General features: G+C 40.4%; 1 protein-coding gene across 1 annotated transcript in view; it reads right to left on the bottom strand.

The window, feature by feature from the left end:
- chchd3a (coiled-coil-helix-coiled-coil-helix domain containing 3a) overlaps window positions 1-24,412 on the bottom strand; it is a 111,534-nt gene that overhangs the window by 25,764 nt on the left and 61,358 nt on the right. The window contains exons 6-7 of the mRNA XM_049567025.1: window positions 18,630-18,713; window positions 2,959-3,029 (exon numbers count right to left, since the gene is read on the bottom strand). Of these exons, the coding sequence (XP_049422982.1) occupies window positions 2,959-3,029; window positions 18,630-18,713 (155 nt within the window). The remainder of the gene's footprint in view (window positions 1-2,958; window positions 3,030-18,629; window positions 18,714-24,412) is intronic.

The raw sequence follows: 24,412 nt of genomic DNA, 5'->3' as shown, positions 1-24,412 counted from the left end.
CCTGCGCGAGACAAAAAATATTTTCGGTTATTATTCAGCTGAGGCCACAGATAGCATCTTATCTCTGTAGGGCCTCTGTCATAAGAGAGAGAGAGGGAGCTTAAAGGAAAGGCGCAACATACGAGTGAATACAAACATACAGCATCACACGTGGACTCACACACATAAACAACGACAGGCCAAACACGCCCTGTTAAATCCAATTAACCCTCAGCTCTGATCCCCTCAATGCATCCCTGCCCCTGTCTTGTAACACCAGACCTTCCCGCCATTTCATTAGCACACACACACACACACAGACACGCACAGATACCCCCCCTCCTCCTCCTCTACCTTTCCACAATTGTAATCCAGTCACAACCCTGCTAATGCTCCTCCTGTAATCCAATCAGCCAATCACTGCTCTTCATGCAAAGGCCCGTGTCACATGACTACCCGTATGTTAGCCCAGTGTTCGCTTGCAGTTAGCACTGTCATTTGGCACTAATGTTATTCCAGTGGATTTTTTTCCCCTTCTTTAATGTGATTTGGGAAGTCTCAGCTCCGGCTTCCACAAGTCTAGCGCTAAACCCCCGGTGGGCTAGGCTAATCAGTTTCCAGCATTTCTGAGGGAGACAATGATCCCGGTGTTAGCGCTGGCTAATGACAAGCTAACACAATTAGCCTAGCCTCCCTGGAGGAGAGCTCAGAGCCAGTGCCCATTCTTGCCCCACCTCCTGCCGGCTCCTCATCCACTTTCCCTACATTACTATGGAGCCTAATGGACTCCTATTAAGAAGACAGATGGAACACGGATGGAGAGGGATTTTGCATCTTCTAGTGTTACATATATATGTCGGATATGTGCTACTGCCATGACATTACGTTCCTCTGAACTTTAATAAGGTAACTTTTCTTTTGTTCAATGCAAGGTTTGTCTATAACATGCCTTTAGAGCACAGCAAAGCATACAGGGTGTCCACAGGTATCTTAAATGTAATGTTTTTAAGAGAATTTCAAGCTATTTTTATCAAATTTAAGACAAATAATCTTTTCTAATTCAAGAATTACACGTAAGTAGAAAGTGGTTTTGTGCAGAGTTAGGTTTTATGTAGGGAACATGGTTATTAGAGTGATTTAGGATAATCTACACTTTGCAAACAGGTTAGAAAAAGAGTAAAGTAAAAACAGTATTAGGGTCAATCATAGGCAGGGTGGGACCAAGTCATTGTTCTGCAAATCACAAGTAAGTCTCAAGTCTTTGCACTCAAGCCTCAAGTCAAGACAGTCAAGTCACAACTCAAAATAAATGAGTCCTAAGTCAACTAAGTCGGTCCTTATCTTTGAGTTTTGAATCCCAAACAAGTCATAATGTGCTCTTCAAACCATGTTAGCTAAACATTAGCTTGCTCACTATGTAAATAATAGCCTTGACTAACCTTTCTTTGTGCAACTTCAAATGTCGTGCCTCCATCTGTAACTTTCAGTTTTCATGTTTTGCATAATGTAATTCATGTTTTTATTGACCACCACATCATTTTTGCACGCAAACAAAATTATCTTTGGTATTATTTTTACCAGCTGGTTCTCAGTAACATAATGTTAGCTCTTCATGGTTCTCTTCTGCAACTTCATTGGTGTCAGATGGGTTTAGACAAAGTGGATTTGAGGGATTCAGTGCCATCTTGCTGGGAATTAACAGCATTAACGTTAGTTGATTCAGGAAATTAAGGAAAATTAAGTGTTTCGGGGGACTCTTTTTAAGAAACATACTTGTTAATCTTTGGGCTTGAGGGAAGGAATGAAGTTTTTTCAAGTCAAAAGGCTCAAGTTCAAGTGAAGCCACGAGTAATTGGTGCTTAAGTCAAGGTCAAGTTGCAAATTGAGTCGGACTCAAAACACTAAATTCATGATTTCAGAAATGATTTTGTCAAGTCAAGTCTGAAATCGTGAAATTACTGCTTCGAGTGTGACCTAAGTCAAAGTCATGTGACTTGAGTCTAAACGTCAGGTCACAGGTTTAAAGATTTGTAACATGGGAAATGTGAACTTTCACAAATTAGAGCTTGACCCATTTTGACAAAAATAAATAAAAGATGGTTAATGAAATGTTTGCGGAATTGAAGACCTGAGCAATTAAAATCTTGTACTATTTAAAATATTTTAATCTAGTTTATAAAATTGAATCTAAAACATTTTAAGACTTTTAAAGGACCTGCAGACACCCTGACACCCTGAGGACAGCACTATCAGATTGAGGACTACACATGCACTCGTGGTGATGTAATGCACTTTGGATAAAAACAGACGCCAAATATCTTATTCTGATACTTATACTAATATTTCTTGGATTACTTTGTAATGTATAAGAGGGCAAAGGAGTGACAGCTATTTGAAAGCTAATGTAGACTTCTGTTCTGCAGCACAGAGGTTATCTTACACTTTGTGTCTTGATGTGAGAAATGCCATCCATGTTATAAAAGTACTGCAAATTATTTGATAATCCTGTTTGACCCAGGTCTTGTTGAAAATAAAGCCTTACAGAATAAATTATATTCAGCCTCTCACACTGAAACATTAAAAGAGCACAAGAAAAAGCCCTGTCAGCCATCAGCAACATGCCATCAGGCTTATCAGTGAACCACATCATCAACATTCGCTAATGGGACGAGCTAATGTGATTCTGATTGAAAGACGTCGGTTAGGATGTGGCTAAGATAATTCAATAGTGTATTCACTGGTCCACACGGATTTCTAATCTTCAGTGAATGCTTAATTTTGGATAATACACACAAAGCCTAACCAAGATGATAAAATAAATACCTACTATGCATGACAAAAAAAGGCTTTAAACTACAATAAAGCAACAGTGGAAGTTCTATTTTTGGAGGTAAACGTAAAGAATGGGTTAAACCTCCAACTGTTGGTATGAGAGTTAAAGCCTTTGATCTACTTTGGACTGACTGCTTCTAAACTCACTTGAACTTGGCGTTCACTTGGTCGGCAGCTTTATGGTAGTTCTCCGTGGTGACCTTGTAGAACTGAGCGCTCTGCAGAGAGACAGAGAGAGAGAGGGAAAGCCAGTGAGTGAGATAAATGCATGAAAATGTGATTGTAATCTCTTAAATAAAAAAAAAAGTCCATCCAATTTATTCACATCATGCCTGCTTTCAGGTTGAAGCTATTTAGGCAAAAGGAAACATTTCAGTAAAGTGACGCCTAATAACAGTTCAGATCTGATATCGTCCTACCTACTGTGCAGCGAGCCTACGCGGCCCAGCCTCAACTACAATCACTCAAACTCCATTAAAACTTTATGGAGAGGGATATTCAAGGCACAGGTCTATTACCAGATGGGCCTATTGTCCATAACATGGAAGCTAACTTTGTGATCTGCAATTTATACACAGTGGGGGGAGTAAGTATTCAACATGTCAACTTTTTTTCATTAAAGGCATTACGGATAGAGAAATCCTAACATTTCAATTCATACAAGAAGTTACGTGTAATAAACTGACATGACACAGGAAAAACATATTGAACACACTGTAGAAAAAGCACTAAATCAGCTAATTCCACTAATTAGTTCTCCTACTTGTGCTAAATGGAATCAGCTGAGACAGTACATGTTGGTAGGTTAGTACTATCACGCTCTGAAAAAAGGTTACAGACCTCTGAATGCAAGTAAACAAGTCATTTTTTACCAAACTGTTGTACAAGAAACATTTTGTAGTGGGGTGACGCAAAGAACTCTCCCAAGACCTTCGCAACATACCAGTGGAACTGGTTACCAACAGATTTCTCAACTCCTCAATGTTCTTATGTGCACCATTAGGGCTATTATCTGTAGGTGGAAGAAACATCACAACACTATTAACCGACGAAACACAGGAGCTCCTCGAAAGCACCTCAAGCCAAAGAAAAAGCTCCAGAAAAACTTGGAAGCAGCAGGTACAGTCGTCAAAGAGAGAACGGTACGTAATACAAGATCACCCCAGAAAACTCCATCATTGAAGAAGAAGTGTGTTGCAGCTTGTTTGAAGTTTGCTGCACAACATTTAGAGAAGCCTGTAGACTACTGGGAGAAGGTAGTGTGGTAAGACAAGATTAAATTGAACTTTTCAGCAACAATACAATGTGCCATGTTTTGGAGAAGAAATGGTTCTGCATGTGACCCTAAAAATACCACACCTACAGTGAAGATGGAGGTGGAAGCATTATGGTATGGGGCTGTGTTTCTTGTCATGGTACTGGCAGAATGCAAATTATTGAATGGAGGATGAAGTGAATGTGCTGCCATCCAGCAGGACGATGAGGATGAGACATGTGCGGACCTTCCAGCAAGACGACAATCCAAAACATACAACCAAAGGGAGCTGTTAATTGCTTCCAAAGATGAAAAATAAAGGTTTTGGAATAGCCGAATTACCAGATTTAAACCCAATTAAGCATTGGTAGAAGGAACTAAAGATGAAGATTCATTAGTGGACCCCCCCACCTATGTGAAAGAATGGCCCAAAATTCATACAGCAAGTATCTTGAAACTGTTATTGCAAACAAAGGCTTCGGCATCAAGTACTGAATAAATTTCAGGTAGTGTATTGAATACTTTCTTCCTGTGTCATTCCACTTCATTGCACATAATTTTTTGTTATGGACAGAAATGTTATGATTTTATTATTTGTGTAGTTTTATTGACTTTATACCAATGTCTGGTCTGAAATTCATGCAAATAGCTGCACTGGAAATATGTTAATTTGAACAAAACGTTGATGTGTTAAATACTAATTTCCCCAACTAATTGTAAGTGGAGAGTTTATGCTTGGAGGACGGTAACGATGAAAAATACTGCCATTTTTCTTTTTTGTTCAGTTTGTGTGTGGTTGCACACCACGCATGCTTGCCTCTCTGTGTGAGTGTGTGAAATATGGGTATTTGTGTGTTTATGTGTGCGTTTGTGCTTATCCTCTCACAAAACTACTGCTGTAATAACAGGCAGCAATCCTGTAAGGTCAGAGGGTCGCTAGTCAACAGCGTGCAGACCACCAGTCATAATCCCCCAGTGACCCATAGCAAATGAACCCGCAGCAGGACCCCTCAACCCGAATTACCTCCTCAAATACGACCATATAACATAGCTCTCACACCATTTATACTACTCGGGGAAGATCTGTTTTGTCAGCCCTTGGCGGCTGTTATGCACATTTATGATCAAATGGTGAGAGGTTGTAAAGTGTGATGGATGGTTTGATTGAGAGCCGTATGAGGTTTGATGTGGGGGCGAAACAGGCAACGTCCACCAGTGCCAATGACTTCCTGTGAAGTACTCCATTTTAATAATAGTAATACTTTTACATAGCTCACAAAAGCATATAATTATTTTCTTTACACATCAGACAGATTAGGGTTTTTTGTGCCATTACTGTGAGAAGCCAAAACCTTAAGCAGATCTTCACAGGTTTCACAAAAAAATCATGCATTCAGAAGAAAAAGGCTTTTAGTGTAGCAAGGTAAAATGACTGATTTCACAATGGAGTCTGGCTTTGAAGAGAACATAGACATATTTCACCTTCAGATCAGTTCCCAATCAGAAAGCGCTGTCTGTTTGCAAAGTACTGAGCATACGACTGGATAAATGAGACTTGGATTATATTGTAGTTTTTGGATTCTTCGTTCAACGTGGAGGCAAGAAAAACAAAGTTTATATCACAAATTCAACACAACACAGGATGAGTAATTGATATACAAATGGTCATGCGAGAGGAAAAGTCTTCCAAGTTTCACTTTCTGTTCAGTTCCCCGGCAGAAAGGGTTGTCTGTTTGGAAAGTACTGAGCTTGGATTATACTGCATGAGTTGTGTAGGGTTTGTAAATGGATGTTCTGATATAGTTTTGCTGTTCTTAAGCACTTCAATTCATCGAGAATTTTCTCTGCGTTTGGATCCTTTGTTAACTGGATGAGTGTTCAGAGGAGAGCCATCAGAATTATAAACAGAGCTGATTATCGGGAACTGACAAATAAATTATTCATAAATAGTCAGGCACTCAAATTTAGCAAACTTGTAGATTTTAAAACAGCATCACTGATGTACGACGCAAATAATGTGTTGCCAGACTGTATCCAGAGAATGTCAGTACGAACTGAGAGGAACACGTATGTTCACGAAAACAAAGAATAGAGCAAATGTAAAACAAAGATGTAAAATTATGGAATAGGTTAGAAACAAAAATGAAAGTGTGTAATACACATCATAGATTTAAAAAAAATGTTTTAAGACAAGATGATTGACAAATATTAAACTGAAGCATGAACACCAAAGTGTACATGAAATGTGTTTGGGATATTTGAGCAGACAATAGGCCTATATAATGTATATATATTCAGTTTCTGTCTCTTTCTCATTGCTCTGCATAATTTAAAGGCAGCTGACAAAAACAATGAACATTGAAAGGATAGGTGTAACAAGCTAAGGCTTCAGCAAACACCTTTTCAGTCCTGTTTTAGCTTAAAAAAAACATTAACTTAATGTTTATGTATTGTGTATCTATCAGTATATTTGACTTTTATAAGTTGGAATATGATTGAAATAAACTAAACTAAAAACAAAGTTTTATTCATTAATTCAACTTAACCTGGGGTGAGTAATTGATAAACAAAGGGTTATTTGGGGTTGTATTCCTCAAACTCAGGCCTCAAAAATAACCTCAGGCCAAGAACTTGTCATGCACAAAGCACGCAGACTCAGCGACCAGCCGACCCATCAACATTACATTCTCTGGAAACCAGACACTTGAATCATCTTGCATAAATTACAGATACAATAGAAGTCTGACAAATGCACGCCTCGTGGTCCCATCTGCCCCGACTTAACCTTCCGGCATGGAAGACATTCATCATAGTTCGGAAAAGATCAATAGGAATGAACTGCGCTGCTGAAAAGATCAATAGTCATGTGTTGTAGAGCTAAAAGAAGATGGGACATGACAACACTGACAAAAGGTCTGATATAGATTTGAGTCCTCTTCATTTGGACGGACACTGAGGGTTTGCAATGGATTCAAGTCCTTCACTTTTGCACACTCTGTAGAGTTAGACATAATTTAAAACATCAATATGCAGACTGGTCTCTTTAAAACAATGGAAAAGTTTTGAGTTTTGTAGATGATGTCTTTGGTGTATACATCACAGACAGTGTACGGATTAAACTGATACAAAGAACTGTTTTATTTACATATTCATGAATTGATATGACTCATCAAATGTATTAGATAAAGTCTGTTCAATGTCTCAATTCCACGTATGTCAAATTTAATTGATTGGGGATGATTTATGCCTTTGCAGGGTCCCATGAGTACAAATTAAGTCATGAACTCCAAGAAAACCCTCCTCACACATCCAAGATATATGTTCAGGGGTGGATTTGAAGCATAACGTGGAAAAAAATAAAGTGGTCTGCGTACTTGACCGACCCAGTGCAGCTGTCCCTCAGGCAGACATTAGCTTGTATGTAAAACACAATAAAGAAGTCTGCCCAAAGTTTAAGAGTTAACTTGTAAGCTCCTGTTGTATCTATGCCCTCTTGGCCTTGAATCAAGTGGTTTTCAGTGTAGACAAAGAAACTGTCAGGAGCCAAGGAAAAGGATTTAAAAGAAAAGCTTATTCACAGATAAAAAGACTAAAAAGAGATTTTTGAGGCTGCTAAAGAGGCAAGAATAAGACTTCTCCTGGGTGCCGAGATTGAGCCATTGGAAGAGAAAGAGAGTCAGAAAGAGCCGGATTTGGGTCTCTGTCTGGAATACTAAGTATAAGGTAATAATACCTGCCTAAATGGCGGAGCTGGCACTAATCAGCACACTAATCCACCTGGGAGGACAAAAGGCCATGTGTCACGATGATTGCAGGACCACTTATAATACACACACACAAACAATGCTCATGCTGACACCTACACGCACACGGCATTAACGCGCAGCATGAGTACATGCGCGGACATGCTGCCAAAAGCATCTACACATATCCTGGTGGCGAGATATAAACAGTGACACTCGCGGGGAAAAAGAGAAGAGAAGAGTGTAATTTGTGTGATTACTGAGTGGTGTCAAATTGTGATTTCCTGCTGCTGCCTCGACTGATTTAAAGAGTAGCCCTGACCTTTTGTTAGCCCACAGAGGAGCGACTACGCTCACTTTGCTTGAAAACAGTCCTCCCCAGGCCAAAATAAAATCTTTTTAGGAGCTGTGAAACACAACCTTGTTTTAAGTCTCGCAGAAAGATGTGTTTTGAATGATGAATAGTGCTGCGTAGCTACCAGAGCTGTTGCCTGTGTAAACCCTGTGTATGTGCAATCTACCTCTAAAACTGTGTTTTCTGTTTATTTTCATCCTATTTACTCTATTTGCTTTCCACTGGGTTTTTAGCTCATCTGGAGCCAAACAAAATGCTGGTGGGGGGTGTCACAGACAAATTAAGTCATTACTGCTAATGCACTGCAGCGATATGGAGAAGATAGAAGCTGCAGCCCAACACAGGCTCCGGCTCAATTTAGAGAAAAAGCCTCCAATTTTTAATGAATAAAACAAATAACTCCCTGTACTGATGGCTTCTTTCTCTTATCTGCTGCTGAGCAGGAGGGCTGAAATGGGGAGAAACCCCACCATGGCCAACATTACCGTTCAGCAGAGCTGGAGAAAATGAGACTTCTGCTGTGTGACTCAGTGCAACTTACTCATAAGGAGAGCAAAGAGGCTGGTAAACTGTTATTGTTCCTATCCTTCTTACACATTTTTAGCCAAAGGTAACTAAATCTGCCAAACATCACCTCTAATCATGTGTTCAGGAAGAAGACAAGAGGAATTTTCCCATTGCTATGTAGAAAAAAGCAAAACAAATTACAGCAGAAATACACGAGTACAGCCTGATACAAACAACACCGCCGATTTCCCTGTTTCCTGTTGTGTGTGTGTTGAGGGGGGTAATATTTATTTAACTTATCTGTTTAAACCTCATTAAGGCTTAAAGTCATGCATAATTCAAGACATGGCCGCTTTGTCTGATACGTGGGTGCCATCCATTGACAAGTCGCTACCACAGTGACAACGCTGCTTAGGTGATGTAACCAGGATGTAACCTCACATTCACAGAGTATAGCTTCAGCCATAGCTATCACAATTTCAGTGTGTTTTCAGAATGAAAGTTAATTGTAACTTTTTGGTCGCCTAAAAAAAGGTCTTGTTCAGAGTTCGACGTTCAGTTTTCCCATTCGTAAAATTTCTTTTAAAGGTTTTAGCCTGTTTTCCGCAAGCAAAAATTAGCATTAGCATTATCAAAGTTAACCATGGCTGTAAATGCACCATTCTAACCAAGCTAGCGGCTCGCGCTAAGGTTGGCTCCACCCTCTCATCCAGATATGCTGCTGGTTGCAGCATCATGCTTAATGTACAGACATTAGAGTGGTCTCAATCTTTTTTAATTTAACTCCCATATTTCTAAAATGTCAAAATATCCCTTAAGTTTCAGCAAAGTCAAAATTTGCTGTCCTATGAACTTTTGCATTTCAATATTTCCGCACATCCTATAAATAACTAAACAGCTTCTTCATTCTTGAAACAACTATACTGTACATATTTATGTATTAATATTTAGAATTTTCCTCTTTTTTTGGTGAATTTTCTTTTCAGTATTTATGCTCTTGCCTGTTTCAGTACTTTGAATTTGTTTTTATGTCCTCTTCACATTTTTATTGTGTGCACCAAACACCGAGACAAATACCTTGTAAATGAAAACCTACTTGATAATAAATCTTATTCTGATGTGTCACACCCTCATTTTTATGTGAGAAGGATAGAAAAATATCATCACTTTTCATTAAAATGCTCTTTAACAAAATATCACCAATAACTATGACCTAGAAACTTCCTACGAGTTAATTCAACATCTCTGTGACACAATTTTAAGAAAAACGGAGCCCTATGAGCTGACATTTTAAAAGTTGTATCTCAGCATTATTATTTTGGCCTGTGGAGCGTTATTACTGTAGGATTTTTATTTTATTTTATTTTTTTACATAAACGAAAGTGCCGCTCTGTTGTTGTGAAATCACCATTCCTTGAAAAGAGTTTCTGTTAAATCCCTGTGAATCCCATCATGCAGCTATAACAGCAAACAGTCTCAGACACAATAATTCGACACTGCAGCACACTGTCATGTCTTCACTCTGGATTACCGTGTCTCCGGTTATACAACTAGCAGAGCCAGGGAAACTACATTGATCGCTTCATGGTGAAAGAGTCTTTCTAGAACATCTTTACTACGACAACACAGCATCACAACAAGAAATTTCTGTTCTAATTTGTGATTTTTTAGCAAACACACAAGCAAAATGTGCTTAAAATTTGAGCTCCAGTGTCTAGAGAAAGAGATGGAGGGCAAAAGGCTGAAAGGGAGAAGGGTAGAGAAATGACAGACCGAGGGAGAGATGAAGACACCAAGTCAGAGACAGAGACAGAGATAGAGAGATAGAAGCTATTACTGTTTTTTTAATGCTCCTTCCTCTGTATTTCTTCCTCTCACACTGCTGTGGAACTTTGCTATGAGATGGCAATTGCTGCAGTGATTGTCCTCCATGGGAGAGCAGAAAAATCCAATTTCATCGATATACAAGGCGAAAAGAAAGATAGAAAAAAAGAGAGGAAAAATCCTTTGTTGAAAAAAGAAATTGAGGCACGGAGACAGAAAGACCACTCAAAAAAAAAAAAAAAAAAGAAATCTGAAAAATAAGAGAGGGAGACAGATGTGGCAAGGAAGGAGGGCTGAAAAGAGACATGGCTGGAGAAAAAAAAAAAACATGGGCAAGTTGATTGTTAAATATGAGATTGTTTTACAGCAGGGCAGGTATTGAGTGAAAATGTAATAAATATATAGATATTGTTTTCAGGGGCTATTTGGTAGCTGTGGCCCCAATGAGCGGCAGCAGCGCAGGCAGCAGGCTGAGCTGCCTGGGAGCCTGGTGATGGCCTGTCACTGGAAGCTTCTCTGATGAATGGCCATGTTGGATTGGAACAGACGTGTAATATATATCAGACTTATATTCTCTCTCTCTCTCTCTCTTTTGGCGCCTCTTTCTGCTGGTGTGCAAGATGCTGGGGGAATCCTGAGGTAAAGGGATGGAGGGTGAGGAGCGTGATGGGAGATAATATTAAGCTAGCAGTGTAGTCCGAGTGAAAACAAATTTGGTGCGCTGTCACTGGCAAAATAGAAGGGTTGCAACCAAAAAGAAGCACAGCGTTGGGCTTTGATAGTTACAGCGTGCACAGACTGGTTAAAGGAACTAAAGCCTTATTTACTGCTCCCCAGTACGACCATCATTTGAAACTGGTCAGCAATGTCATGTTTGATTCTGGGGCTGCATATTTTTCCATATATTCCTTAAAGTTGCACAAGTTTAAGAGTTTACTAAGAGATCACCATTTGAACTTGTGTGATAAACAGAAATACAGATCCCAGTTCTGACTGCAGAAAAAGCCTAGTTATGCATATCGTGGTGTGTTCTTTATCCCATGACAGTTTTCCTAAAATTAGATTTCTAAAACTAAAATATATCACCTAGTTTACTGTATCATAATATATGGCAGTATACTGCATTATAACCCCTGTATCCTGACACTCATCGTATCGCCACGTCCTTGCCAGACTGTGTAACCTGAGTGCGACACAGTTTCTTCTCACACACATCACTCGCGAATATCTAATGATTCATGTGATGTCTCAGAACAAATCATGTGCACAAACTCAACCAAGCCCAATTATGTCACTGTACTCAAACATGCATAACTGAGCTTCAACTGACCATTTTCATTATTGATTAATCTGTAATTGTTTTTAGAGATTATTTTTGGGCTTTTATTGCCTTTATTACAGTGCAGTTAGAGTGTGACAGGAGAGTGGGGATGACATGCAGTAAGGGGCTGCAGGTTGGGATTGACCCCAGGCTACTAGAAAGGACTCAGCCTACATGGGGCGGACACCCTATTTGCCATCCCCTGTTATTACCTCCGCCAAGGAGGTTATGTTTTCGCCAGCGTTGGTCTGTTTGTCTGCAAAATAACTCAAAAAGTTATGAATGGATTTTGATGAAATTTTCAGGAAAGGTTGATAATGGGACAAGGAACAGATGATAACATTTTGGTGGTGATCGGTTGAAGCGAAGTGTGTGCTGAAAATCTGATATCCTGCCAGCCTGAGACAGAAAATAGGAAAAAGTGCCCCGAACAATTTCCCAGAGCCCAAAGTAGCATCTTAAACATCTTATGTTGTCCAACCAACAGTCCACAGCCTACATTGCTTTAAAGACAACTAAAGAAGGAGTTCTCACATTTGAAGGGCTGGAACCAAATAAAATTTTGGTAGTTTTTCTTGTCTTAGTCTAAGCAGACTGCATGTACTGCACACATACTTCAAAAGAAAAACATAACTCATCTTTGTAAATAGATAAACTTTTATTCGTCATATGGTATTTGAAATATGGTTTAGTATTCTAGAGTTGCAACGATTCATCAAATTATTGTAAACTATTAAACTGTTACTATTGAACTATTAAATTAGACGCCAACTGATGTGTAATATTTAACCCGTTTGAGTGGTTTTCTGGGAAAAAAAGTAAAAATTCTCTGATTCCAGCGTCTTCAATGGATACTGAAATTCATATGTTCTGATTTGTTTATTCCCCTATAACAGTGAACTCAATATTCTGTCTATATTTGGGTTGTGGACAAAACAAGACATTTGAGGACAACATCTTGGGCTTTGGGAAACACTGACCAATATTCTTTAACACCATAATTAATCATTAATTGAGAAAATGCACTGCCATGACGAAAACATTTCATATACAGAACAGAGTTCCAATTTTTACCTGGATATGGAGGGTGCATATTTATTTTCCAGCTGTTTCATGTCTACTTTAATGTGAGCTACAATCCATCATGATTGCTTATCTTTGTTTAGCTGTCCGTCTGTATCTGTATCCTCCTGTAAATTTGCTCTCTGTCTATATGTACTGAGCTCCTTCATCTAGAGTGGTCCCTATTAACCAAGGAGGAGTTACAGTGAGTACACAGGAACACAACATGGCAATAATGATGATTTTTTTTTTGTTTGGAATAGTGCCGGGCTGACGTTGGGAGAAGAGAACAGGGAGCGAGCAGAGGCTGAGAGTGCCAGACAGGGCACTGTGGCCAGAACATGAAAAAGGAGCGTTATTAACACAGTCCAAACAAACTGCACCCCCTATGGAGACCCAAGCCGCTTGCTGCACAGTAAGACAACATGCAATATGCCCACCATTGATCCTCAGTTACACACAGGATCACACGCCATCATGTGATACACACACATCAAAACGCACACATGGTCGCCACTTCTGTCGCGTTTTTTTCTCCACAGGCCATAAATCTTGATAAAAAATTTTAATTGAATTATTGGGGTTTGTGTTCAAATTTTGAGGTCAAAGTGCTTTGGAAATAATAATTTGTCATTTAATTCATGTGCATAAATCAATAAATAAAGCAGCGTACGCACTGTTCATATTAACAGACCTTTCCTGCATTTGACATTCCCAGTTTCTCACACTCACCTTCTTCTTTTTTTTTTTACTATTCAGTAGCGCCCTTTCAACCTTTTATTTTACTCTCTTATTCTTTATCATTCGGTGACATTTTATCTTTTTTACACCTTCTGTCTCTTTCTTTTACTTTTGTCTTTTTCTTGTTCTCACCCTCACTCACTCACAAATGTCACTTTATCATAATTCCTTGTGTCAGGAAGAATCTCTAATTCCAGTTTGTCTCCAGCTGTCCTGTCTTTTTTTTCTCTTTTCTTGTGTTGAATTTCTAGTTTCTCCTTTCCCCCTTTAGCCTCTGTCTTCAATACCGCATCTCCGTCCTTGTCTTTTTCTCTCAATCTTCTATCTCTCTCTGGGGTGTGAAGGTGATTTGTTGACACTTTGATCTGAGGAATATTGACCAGAGGCCAGCATGGCTGATGGATGGTCAGCGCCCAGAGTCGATAATGCCTGTGTTAGTTGGGACTCATCGTTTCCACAATCAGCAATCACATTTGCTCCTATACAGGGTGACGTAGTAGAGCTACAACGATGTAATAAGGCAACATGAGCTGAGAAATTGTGAAAGAAGCTTGGCTGGATCTGTGAGGTTCAAGTGGAACATGAGAGCACGCCTACGTCTCATATTATTTCAACATCTTTAGGTCTTTTTTTAAGCCTGCATCCTGCTAATGACAGCTGGGGGTAAAAAAGGTCGTTGTTTCCTTTGCAAATGATCCATTACTTAATTCACACCTTCCCTTGATGTCAGCAAATGGTGTCCTCTTCTCTCCACTACCCAACCAAAATTGTGCAGACCAATGCACTTCCAATTACTGACACAAGTCCAGTATCCACCGGCTTGGCTGAAGAATTCATCCTCAGTGGAGGAAGGAAAATTTCCAAGCTTTATGACCCAAAGGCAGAATTGTCTTCTGTTTAATGGTAACTAACAAATCCACGCTAAGAATATTAAACAAGCGTGATTATACAACAGTGAATTATTATAGGATACACAGGAAGGCAATCTGGGCACTCCAGCAAGGGTGTGAAACAAAATAACACGAGATGAGATTACACAGAAAATAAATCATGGTATTTTGCGTTTTCATTACTGTTAATTTGTTTCACTTGCAATGTTATGTTAACTGGGTCATGTGACTGTTTCCTAATGGTTGCTGCTGCTATATAGGTAAGGCCACACCCTTGTTGTGTGTTTATAAACACCCTGATGAAGACCTACAGTGGTTGAAACCTGTTTTATTGATTTAACCACCATTATAAAGGCTTTTTAATATTTCCTACCTCTTTAACATATATTTGTAGTGCCTGGGTTGCCCATCTGTGGGTTTAGTTACTTTCCCTCTACACCGTACACACTTTTTTATCCATGTTTGATTATACAGACTGGGTTGTGAATACAAGTAACTGCATTATATACTTAAAATACAAAATATGCGTAACTCTATTCTGTTACAGATACAGTTTAAATTGGCAGTATTAGAGGGCGCCAACTAGCTAGCCTGGTAGAGCTGGTGCCCCATGTACAAAAGCTGTGTCCTTGCCGCAGCAGCTGCGGGTTCAACTCCATCCCACGGCAATTTGCTGCATGTCATTCCCCTTCTCTTTGTCCCCCTTTCACACTGTAGTTGACATTCATTCATTCATTCCCATCTCTTGCTTTGGAAGCTCTGCAATGTACGAGGAACAGCTGATTTATGAAATTGAAATGCAAAGTTATTTACACAACAGCTCTTCGTTTAACTACAAAAACCTAAATAAGGCAGCAGCTGGCTGAAGGGAGATCAACAGGGAGCTGAAATTTTCTGGTAAATGTCCATCACTAATAACCTACTTGCTGTGGCTACAATGTTTGTCATTTCCAGTAAATATCACAATATAAAACGTATTTTCTGTTAAGAGGAGTACTCAACCTTTGGTGGTTACATTTCCAGTTGAGCGCACAGCTCTTTAGCTTATATGACCCAGACAAATCAGCTCAGCAAGATGATTCTGCAGTTTTCCAAAAGTAATCTAAAGTATTTACAATATGTTATTCAGTTTGAGTAATCTAATGGATTATGCTGGAAATTACATTTTAGAGCATGTACTCAGTAATCTGCAGTGGAGTGTGTTTTAAAAGTACCCATCCCAACACCATATACCATGTTACAGTCATCTCTTTTTGTCTAGTGAATTATAATTGTGCTGCTTGCTTATTCACTTAAGAAAAACATTAAAATATGGCAAAAAAGTAATGTATATTTAGAGCAATTTCTATGATAATAACGAGTGTACATGCACGGGTAAGCATGCACAACATAAGCCACAATCTTCTCACTAAGAAATCACATTAAAACCACTGGGATAAAGACAAAATCTTTTGACACTGAGGTCTTTTAGAGGACAACGTAGCCCCTGAGCTACTCAGAACAAGAATATGTGAATGCTCTTCCTCAGTACATATCCTGCTTCACAACGGTGTGAAGTTTCCATTTTCTTTCCACTATAGGGATAATTTGACATTTTGCACCCTCCACAGGAGAGAAAACTCCTTCCCAGCATGAAGGCGTCATTTTAAGCACATTAAATTGGGCGTTGTATCCTTCCAGAGATACACTTATGATTTGAGAGCAGCGTGAGGGTGTCCTTTTTAAGCACACTTTAACAGGGCATTTGACCCTGGTTGCCTGTCTTGCAGGCATTTCTCTCCGGGACCAGCATGGAGCTGCCATTTGAGGCACGGCGGCTGACCCTTGTCCCCCTCCATAGGACACTGGTTTGAGAAGGACCGTCCGGGTAGTGTCATTTTCAGGGACAGGAGGACACACACAGGGATGAATGAGATGTAACCCTTTATCCTTCAGGCGCAGGTATGGAGGGTGGAAATTAATAGAAAAAGCGAGGGCTGGAGAGCAAAAGAGCAGCAGAGGGACAATTACGGAGAGGCAGAGAACAAGAAAGAGAGTGACGCACACCAAGGGGAAGCGTGCAGAGTTAAAGCTGAGGGATGATAACAAAAACAGTGGGGCAGAGGGATGAAGAAAAAGAGTAAATGTGCCTGTACTTTGTCGGAGCCCAGTGGTGACCGAGCCCACTGTGTACACCCGCTCAATTGTGTGCATGAATCTGCGTACGCTTGTTTATGTGAACACCGGTACGAGTGTTTCTGTGTGTACTGCTGTGCGTCGGTGAGGGCATTACACATTAATAGAGGAGGAACGTTATGAAAACTTTTCCCCAGGCAAAAACTAGAGCCGCAGTGCATGATGTATGTTCATGAAAATAGCAATGATATCATCCTGCTTGGTGACTGTATAATGCAGCATTTAGTTTTTACTTTGTCTTCTGTTGTAAAATGGAAAATTGCTTCACCTTTGAAAACTGTGCCCTCCACCTTGGGATATTCTCATTTGTTATGCTTTGGTTTGGCTGTACTCTATTATTTATCTGTGATATATCACTTTTGTAGTTATGTGTACAGGATTAAACCAATTTCCATAAACAGATAAACATGCACGGTGTGTAAAGCTCTACACTCGCCAGGCCCTGCCGATGTTATCAGCTGGTTTCTGGCTTTTAAAAATGTCTTGGTTTTTGCGTTCACCAATATTGCAATCATCTCCTTGTTATGAGGGACAAAGTTTGATTTACTACTCCAGAAATCTGAGGAAAGGATTTCAAAGATTTAAAAAGTCCATTCAGTGTTTCTACAACTTTGGCTAAGGATAAAGGTTAATGAAGGGATGTAAAAGTAATACTGATTAACAGTGACACCATGATGATTCTGATATCAGCACTTCATTTCTGTAGTAACTTGAAGAGCCTAGTTTTGTGAGTTACATTAAAGGGGTAGTTTGGATTTTTTTTGAAGTGGTCTTGTATGAGGTACTTATCCATAATCAGTGTATTATAGACAGTAGATGACATTCAGCGTGCCCCAGGTTTGGAGAAGCAGGCAGGAGTACCGCCACAGAAGCTAAGCAATGAACTGCTTTGGATGGGGGCAGCAGTAAAACATAACAATTTAAGTGTACATTGTATTTGGAGTATTTTAACTGCTTTAGCTTGCCGTCAGACAGCCCTTCTGATGAGGAACTGAAGCAGCTATATCGCTCAGTTCAAAGCCACCAGACTCCACTGACCATGGGAGCTCCTGGTCTACCACTCCCTCGATTGACAGTTTGTTCATGTCACTGTGTGTGTGTAGTTAAGATTCCTATTTTCCTTTATTTTGACGCTTCTTTTCCTCACTGATCTCACTTCCTTCCCTCCCTTTTCCTCACCACCGATTGGTTCCTTTCACTCTTTGTTCACTCATTAACCTTACTGATTTCACCTGCTCACCCCTATTTAAACCCTGAACACTATTTCACCCATTCTTCATCATCACATGGGGCGGCAGTGCTGATTCACAACCCATTTGTGTTTGCTCCCCCTTTCATGTTTAACTGCAGTTTGAGTTTTGGAAAATAAACCTTTGTCTGCAAAGAGAGTTTCACAGCTGATACATTCTGACCAATGCCCATGATAGTTAACCTCTCCTTCTGAACATCCTTCTCCTTAACAGTGTGACCTTGGTGAATCCATCCTAACCCTTTACAACACCAAAGTCACACAATTACATAAACTAACTAACTGACCGAGGCAGCAGTAGACCAGCAGCTCTTATGTTGTGCTTCTCGTGTTCTTCTAAAATTGCTGTTTTTGTCAATGTTGTCTGGCTTTGAAGAGAGAATAGATAAGTGTGTCTTTCAGTTTAGTTCCCAGTTATAAAGGGTTGCATGGTGGCAAGGGAAAATGGTGAAAATATTCTAAATAAAGTGTACACTTTTGCTGCTACCTCCATCAACAGCAGTACATTGCTTAGCTTCTGTGGCGGTATTCCTGTCTGCTTCTCCAAACTCGCACTGACCATCATCTCCTGTAGTTAAAATACTGACTACTGATGAGTACCCTATACAGACTCACTTTAAAAAATCCAAACTATCCCTTTAATATAACCTCTATCCATGCACAGGCATTTCTCAGAGGGTGCAAACTGTTTCTTACCCTCTCCTCCAGCCGGGCCACCTGCTCTCTGTAGAAAGCATCCTGCTTGTTTAGGTCTGCTTCTCTGGCCGCCAGCTGCTTGGCCTAGACACACACAAATGAAAACACACACACATACACAGACACACATACATACACGTGCCCCACATGCAGCATACACACATTCACAAAGAGAAGAGAAGAAAAACCATCACTTATGTGCTCAGTGGAGCGTTGCCAATTTTATCAAACCGATCACAAAATGCACACATACACATGTACACACATACACACACACACACACACACGAGAAAGGCCAATAATGAGACAAGTGTGTATAAAGAAGACACAACACAAACACAGACCTTATGTTTATAGGCAGACACACTTTGTGAAAGATCTTTTTAATATAATGTTTCATGGTGTGTGTGCTGAGCCTGCCAGCGTAAACATACACCGGAGACATATTGACAAGTTTTACATGTAGGGGAATATGTGCACATGTTGCTTAACGTGTGGAAATTACACCTGTGTGTCTGTGTGTGTGAGACTGATGATGCCTTGGCGTGTATTGTATGTGCTTCTTTGTCCTCTTGTGTTCAATCTTCAGCCAAGCCACTATCAGGCCAAGAGGATAACATCAGTTCTCAGTGAGAACGAGCACCGTGGTCTGGCGTATATATTTACCCGGCACTACCAATCTCCACTGTCCTCTCCTCTACTGTGACCTTCACTAAACATACGGCTGACTCTCTGGCTGATATACAGAACCGATAAGACCTGGATGTATCAGCTCCCACAGAGGAAAAAGCAGATCTTCACACTAGGAGAGGGGGCCAGTGACTCAAATGGAAATAGAAATACAAATTTTACTATTCATGATAGAAGTTTAAAATTCTTTATTGACACATTTTTTAATTGTGGAGCTATTTCTAATAATTTACTTGTCAAAGACTATTGGTATATCGATGGCCATAGATGATAATGATAAACATTTACAGACAGTGGGAACCTGCAACCAGGTTTGAGGAAAAAGACTGCGGTATTCTTATACGTGTTTAACTAGAATTACCACATTGCGGTTGTACACCTTCGCAAACCAGACAGGTTGCAGTTACGGTTTAAATTCATGTCAGTCCAGACTCATATGTAGCCATGAAAGTAGACAATGCTTCAAGTATGGATGTTGCTGCAAAGAAGCTATGAATTCTTACATTCACCACAGTTTAAAGGTGGACACCTAAAATGAGTGTCATCAATTCAGTGTCTGACCAAATGTCCCCCCCCTTTTGTTCCTAAGATATGGCGGTGATTAATGGCCAGAAAAGTTTGTCTTTGCTGAACATTATGACATCATAATGACACTGACCTTTGACCTTTTGAATATGAAATGTCATCACATCATAATTTTGTCTAATCAGACATCTGTGTGATATTTTGTTATAATTAGCAGATGGATCCCTGAATTATGGCCAAAAACATGTTTGTGAGGTCACAGTGACCTTGACTTTTCACCACCAAAATCTAATCAGTTCATTACTGAGCCCAAGTGGATGTTTGTGCCATATTTGAGGAAATTCCCTGGAAGTGTTTGAGATATCGGATTCATGAGAATAAGACGGGTGAGGTCACAGTGACCTTGACCTTTAACCAACAAAATCTCATCAGTTAATCCTTGAATCCAAGTGCACGTCTGCAGTGCACTCAGAATTTGAATAAACACCTTTTGAAGCATTCTTGAGATACTGCATTTACGTGAATGGAATGGATGAACATTATGGACAACGCAGAAACATAAGGCCTCCTGCCATGGCTATTGCCGGCGTGGTGGCATAAAAAGGTATATAAAAAGAAGAACCTTTAAACAAGAAATGAAGCTGTGTCACTCAAAGCTACAGCAAACTTTAGTCGACCCAACCAAAACCATACAATATTTATGCTTCCTTCTGTTAATCAAATCAGAAAAAAAGCTAACATCATCTATAATTCTACAAAGCATTTGGAGTAAGAAAGCTGTAAAAAGAAATAATCAAAATATGGAGCGGCTAAAGTACCTAGTGGAAAGAAAAATGTGTCAAAGAGGCTGAAAGTGGAAAAGAAATCCTTGACTTTATCATGCAGAAACAGTGAGAGAGAACTGTGTCTGGGAGAAGGTAAAGACCTCGAGACTTACCTTTCGTCCAATCTCCTGCATAAGGGAAGCATTGAAAGGAAACAAGAGAGAGAGTAAGAGAAAGAGTGTAAAGAGGCACTGATTCATCCATAAACTTCTTCAAAGTGACATTTGGAAAGGTTTAGTATTCAGAAGCTCAGGGTGACTGGCTGCCGCAACTGTTCTGCTTGAATACTCACACTCACACTCTCCATCTCATCTTGCACTGGCATATACGCACACCAGCGTATGCACACACAATACATATATGGTGTATGACCATCTTTGAATGCAGTTACATACATCCAAAGTCAAAGACACACCACCACATTGCAGAGAGCTGTCCAATGGAAAGCAGCCATGCAGAAGAGCTCTGAAGCCTTTTCTTTTAAACACTATGGGATGCTGAAGGAGACAGAGAGAGTATGAAGAAAATACAATGTATGGAGAGGGAAAAAAAATTGCATTACCCCATCCAATCTCTACTACACTGATAACCATCTGTGTTTGGCGACTCGGTGCACTGCAGGCGGAGCTGCATGCTCTATGCATTGTGATGAGGAGTGTCACCAAAGGGCTGTCCTTACATGAGATGAGTGGGGGGAAGTTTCAAAGTCAAGGAGATGCTCCAAGCTTAACACACAAGAGAGAAATCTTCCAAGACAGGCAAACACCTGCACACATACTCACACAGTGACATTATGTCATCTACAGCTCCAGATATAGAAAAAAAAACTAGAAAAGTGCATGAGTAGAGTGCAGATCTCCAGCAGCCACTCGAGACAATTCTTTTCAGCACATGCGCTGCAGTGTTTTTCAAAAATACACAAAATCGATTTCTCCTGTCAATAGGAACTGTCTGTGAAATATAGATACGATGTAATTATGAGGATGAGAACAGCCACAAATCTTTGATCCATGCTATTTACAACTGCACTTTTAATAGTATTAACTTTGTCTGTAGGCTACAGCACAACAGAGTAGGAACTAACGATAAACACAATTAAAACAGACCAAAAAGACAAAATGTAACGACATAAACTGCTTACTTGCATTTGGTAGAAGCACAAATATCAACAAAATCTGCAAGTCTACAAAACTGGGGAGGCAAAATGCTCTGCTTCTGAAATGCTCCCAGTGTGGTATGATACTGAGGGAAGGACGGAGCAAAATCAGGTCACAGGTGACCAAGGTGAGCTGCGCCCGGTTGAATTGTACCTCCTGGCTCCCTTACCGTGGAGAGGGCACGAAGATAACAAAAGGCAACTAATTATTCTTGTATTGTGCCTAACTTCAGTGGATCATCAGGGATAGAATCAATCCGCAGATTCGCCAGTTCAAAATAAGACCAAACCTTTCTATGGATGTCAGTACTGAACCACAACGAAGGCCAGAACGTGGCCTGCAGCAGACAGTAAGCCATGTTGTTTTTAGCCGAGCAGATTTCCAAAAACTAGCAGCCCCCATCGGCCAGAAAAGAGGACTGAGGAGTCAGCAGTCAGTGATGGTATAAACAGTCAATAAAACAAGTTTCAACAATTATGAATCACCGCAACCACAAGACATCCTTGGGCATACAGTCATACATGTGCACACAAAATATTAGGCTGGCTGGTCCAGTAGTTTGCAGGATTAGCTGTAATCAGACAGATATACACATTGACACACACTTCTCAAACACACAACCAAACACACAATCCCCTCCAGTCTTACACCTGGTGGAGATTATTAAAAAAAATAGCTCAACAGCACCACTTCATCATTTTCCTGACAACCCTCAGTAAAGCAACACCATGACTAAGTTGCTGCTGTTGCTGCGACCCTCAGCACAACCTAACATTAACCAGCCTTATTGTTGCGGTCAGACAATTGTCTTCATTGTGTCCCCTTACATGTCTGAAGTGCTATTGTGTGGCCACCGTGGAACAAAAGCTAAAGCTGCCCGCACTTGATGAAATCAAGTTGAGCTTAAATGATAGTACTAGGTGAATGTATTCTGAAGTACACTCTTAAAAGTATGATGTAAGTACACTAGAAGAAGCACTATCATGACCTTAAAACACGTTATCGATTCCGAGCGTGCAATCAAGGCCTCTAGGATAGATTGGCAAAAGTTTTTGAGAGACCGGGACGAGGTGCCAAAAAACTGTCCTCCAACGACAGCTCAATTTACAAGGAAGAGGAGAGGGTTGATGGGATGGAGGGAAATGCAAAGGAGAGGATTGGCAGGGGGTTGTGTACTGTCACCAGTGTGTCCAAAGTCAATGTTACGCTGATAGGTGGCGACTAAAGACTTTAGCTTTGCACAGAGAGACAAAAGATGCACACAGACGCCCAGGACACAACCAACGGCTCAGACACTGATCTGAAACGCACACATCAGCACATACACACACCAGCCGGAGCAGCTGTACCCACAGAGAGCGAGTGGAGAGATAAATGTGTGCTGAAGGCGAGACTAAAGGGGTCATTAAAAGAGGAGAGGTTGTGACAGAAATGTGTGCCCAGGGATTTTCTGTTTTATGCTCACTTTTGTGTGTCTGCGCATAAGTCTATGCATACATGCAGCCATGCATGTGTTCAATTTCCATGCAAGCAGGTTGGCGCTCCTCTCTGACGACACACACAGGCCCAGACACACACACTGTGTCAGGATTACTTCCGACTGATTAACCCCATTCAGCGGACTTTAAAGATAATCTAATCATACTAAAGGCCAAACAATGGGACAGACTTCACCACTGCCCGAACACCTTTTGTTCCCCTAATGAAGAGGCGGTCACGGGTGGAGGAGGAGAGCTGGGGTGAGTGTGAAAGGTGGACGGGGAAGAGAAGGGCAGAATTAGACAAGAAAGTGGGAAAAAAAACTTAAGTGGAAAGAACAGAGAGATAAGAGACAAAGAGAGGAAGAGGACAATAAAAGGTGATTTATCATTGGAGGTGTCACAAATGGAGAACTGGCTGTTAGACGGGACACGGAGCCCAGGCCAAGTGCATCTCTTTAACTTTAGAGAGATGCCAAAGAGTGGAAATGATCACAAAGTACAGAGAGGAAGATAAAGAAGGCACCTGAAACTCTTACAACTTTCAAGCTTTGAATCCAGACTTCCCCCGTACACATATTTCTAGTGGAAGTTAGAAACAACTGTCAATCACCCTCATAATGAAACAGGATTTTTCCCTATTTTATAAGCACTTTCAAACTTTCCAGGTCCAGAGGATGATGTAATTTATTTTGGCGAATTTATTAATTCTAATTCAGCCTTACTCCGTCTAATTTTCCTGTGCAGCAACCCGTGACATGAAAAAAAAAAAAAAAAAAAAATAGCCCAGTAAAAATACAAACACTCAAAACAAAAGCCTCCCACAGGGCGCAGACAGCAGAGTCCATACACTGCTGTTTGTAGCCCAGAAATCCACATTAACATCAACAGCAAACTTTTCCACTCCCCCACCTCCTGTATCCATCTCCCTCCGGTCTCTTATTAAGTACAGTAGCACAATGGCTGAGGGTGACAGGCAGTTGAGAGTGAGACCGTGGTGGTCAGATTAAACGGATCGTTTAGGCGAGGTGAACGCCTCTGTGAATATCAATTAGCCAGCCGCTGAATAATTAAGGACAGCCATGTTTTTTAATTAGCCGACTGCCGCA

The sequence above is a fragment of the Epinephelus fuscoguttatus genome, linkage group LG22 (genome assembly GCF_011397635.1).
Source record: "Epinephelus fuscoguttatus linkage group LG22, E.fuscoguttatus.final_Chr_v1".
Classification (NCBI taxonomy): domain Eukaryota; kingdom Metazoa; phylum Chordata; class Actinopteri; order Perciformes; family Serranidae; genus Epinephelus; species Epinephelus fuscoguttatus.
The sequence above is the reverse complement of the archived record's forward strand: the minus strand, read 5'-3'. Positions and strand labels throughout refer to the sequence as shown.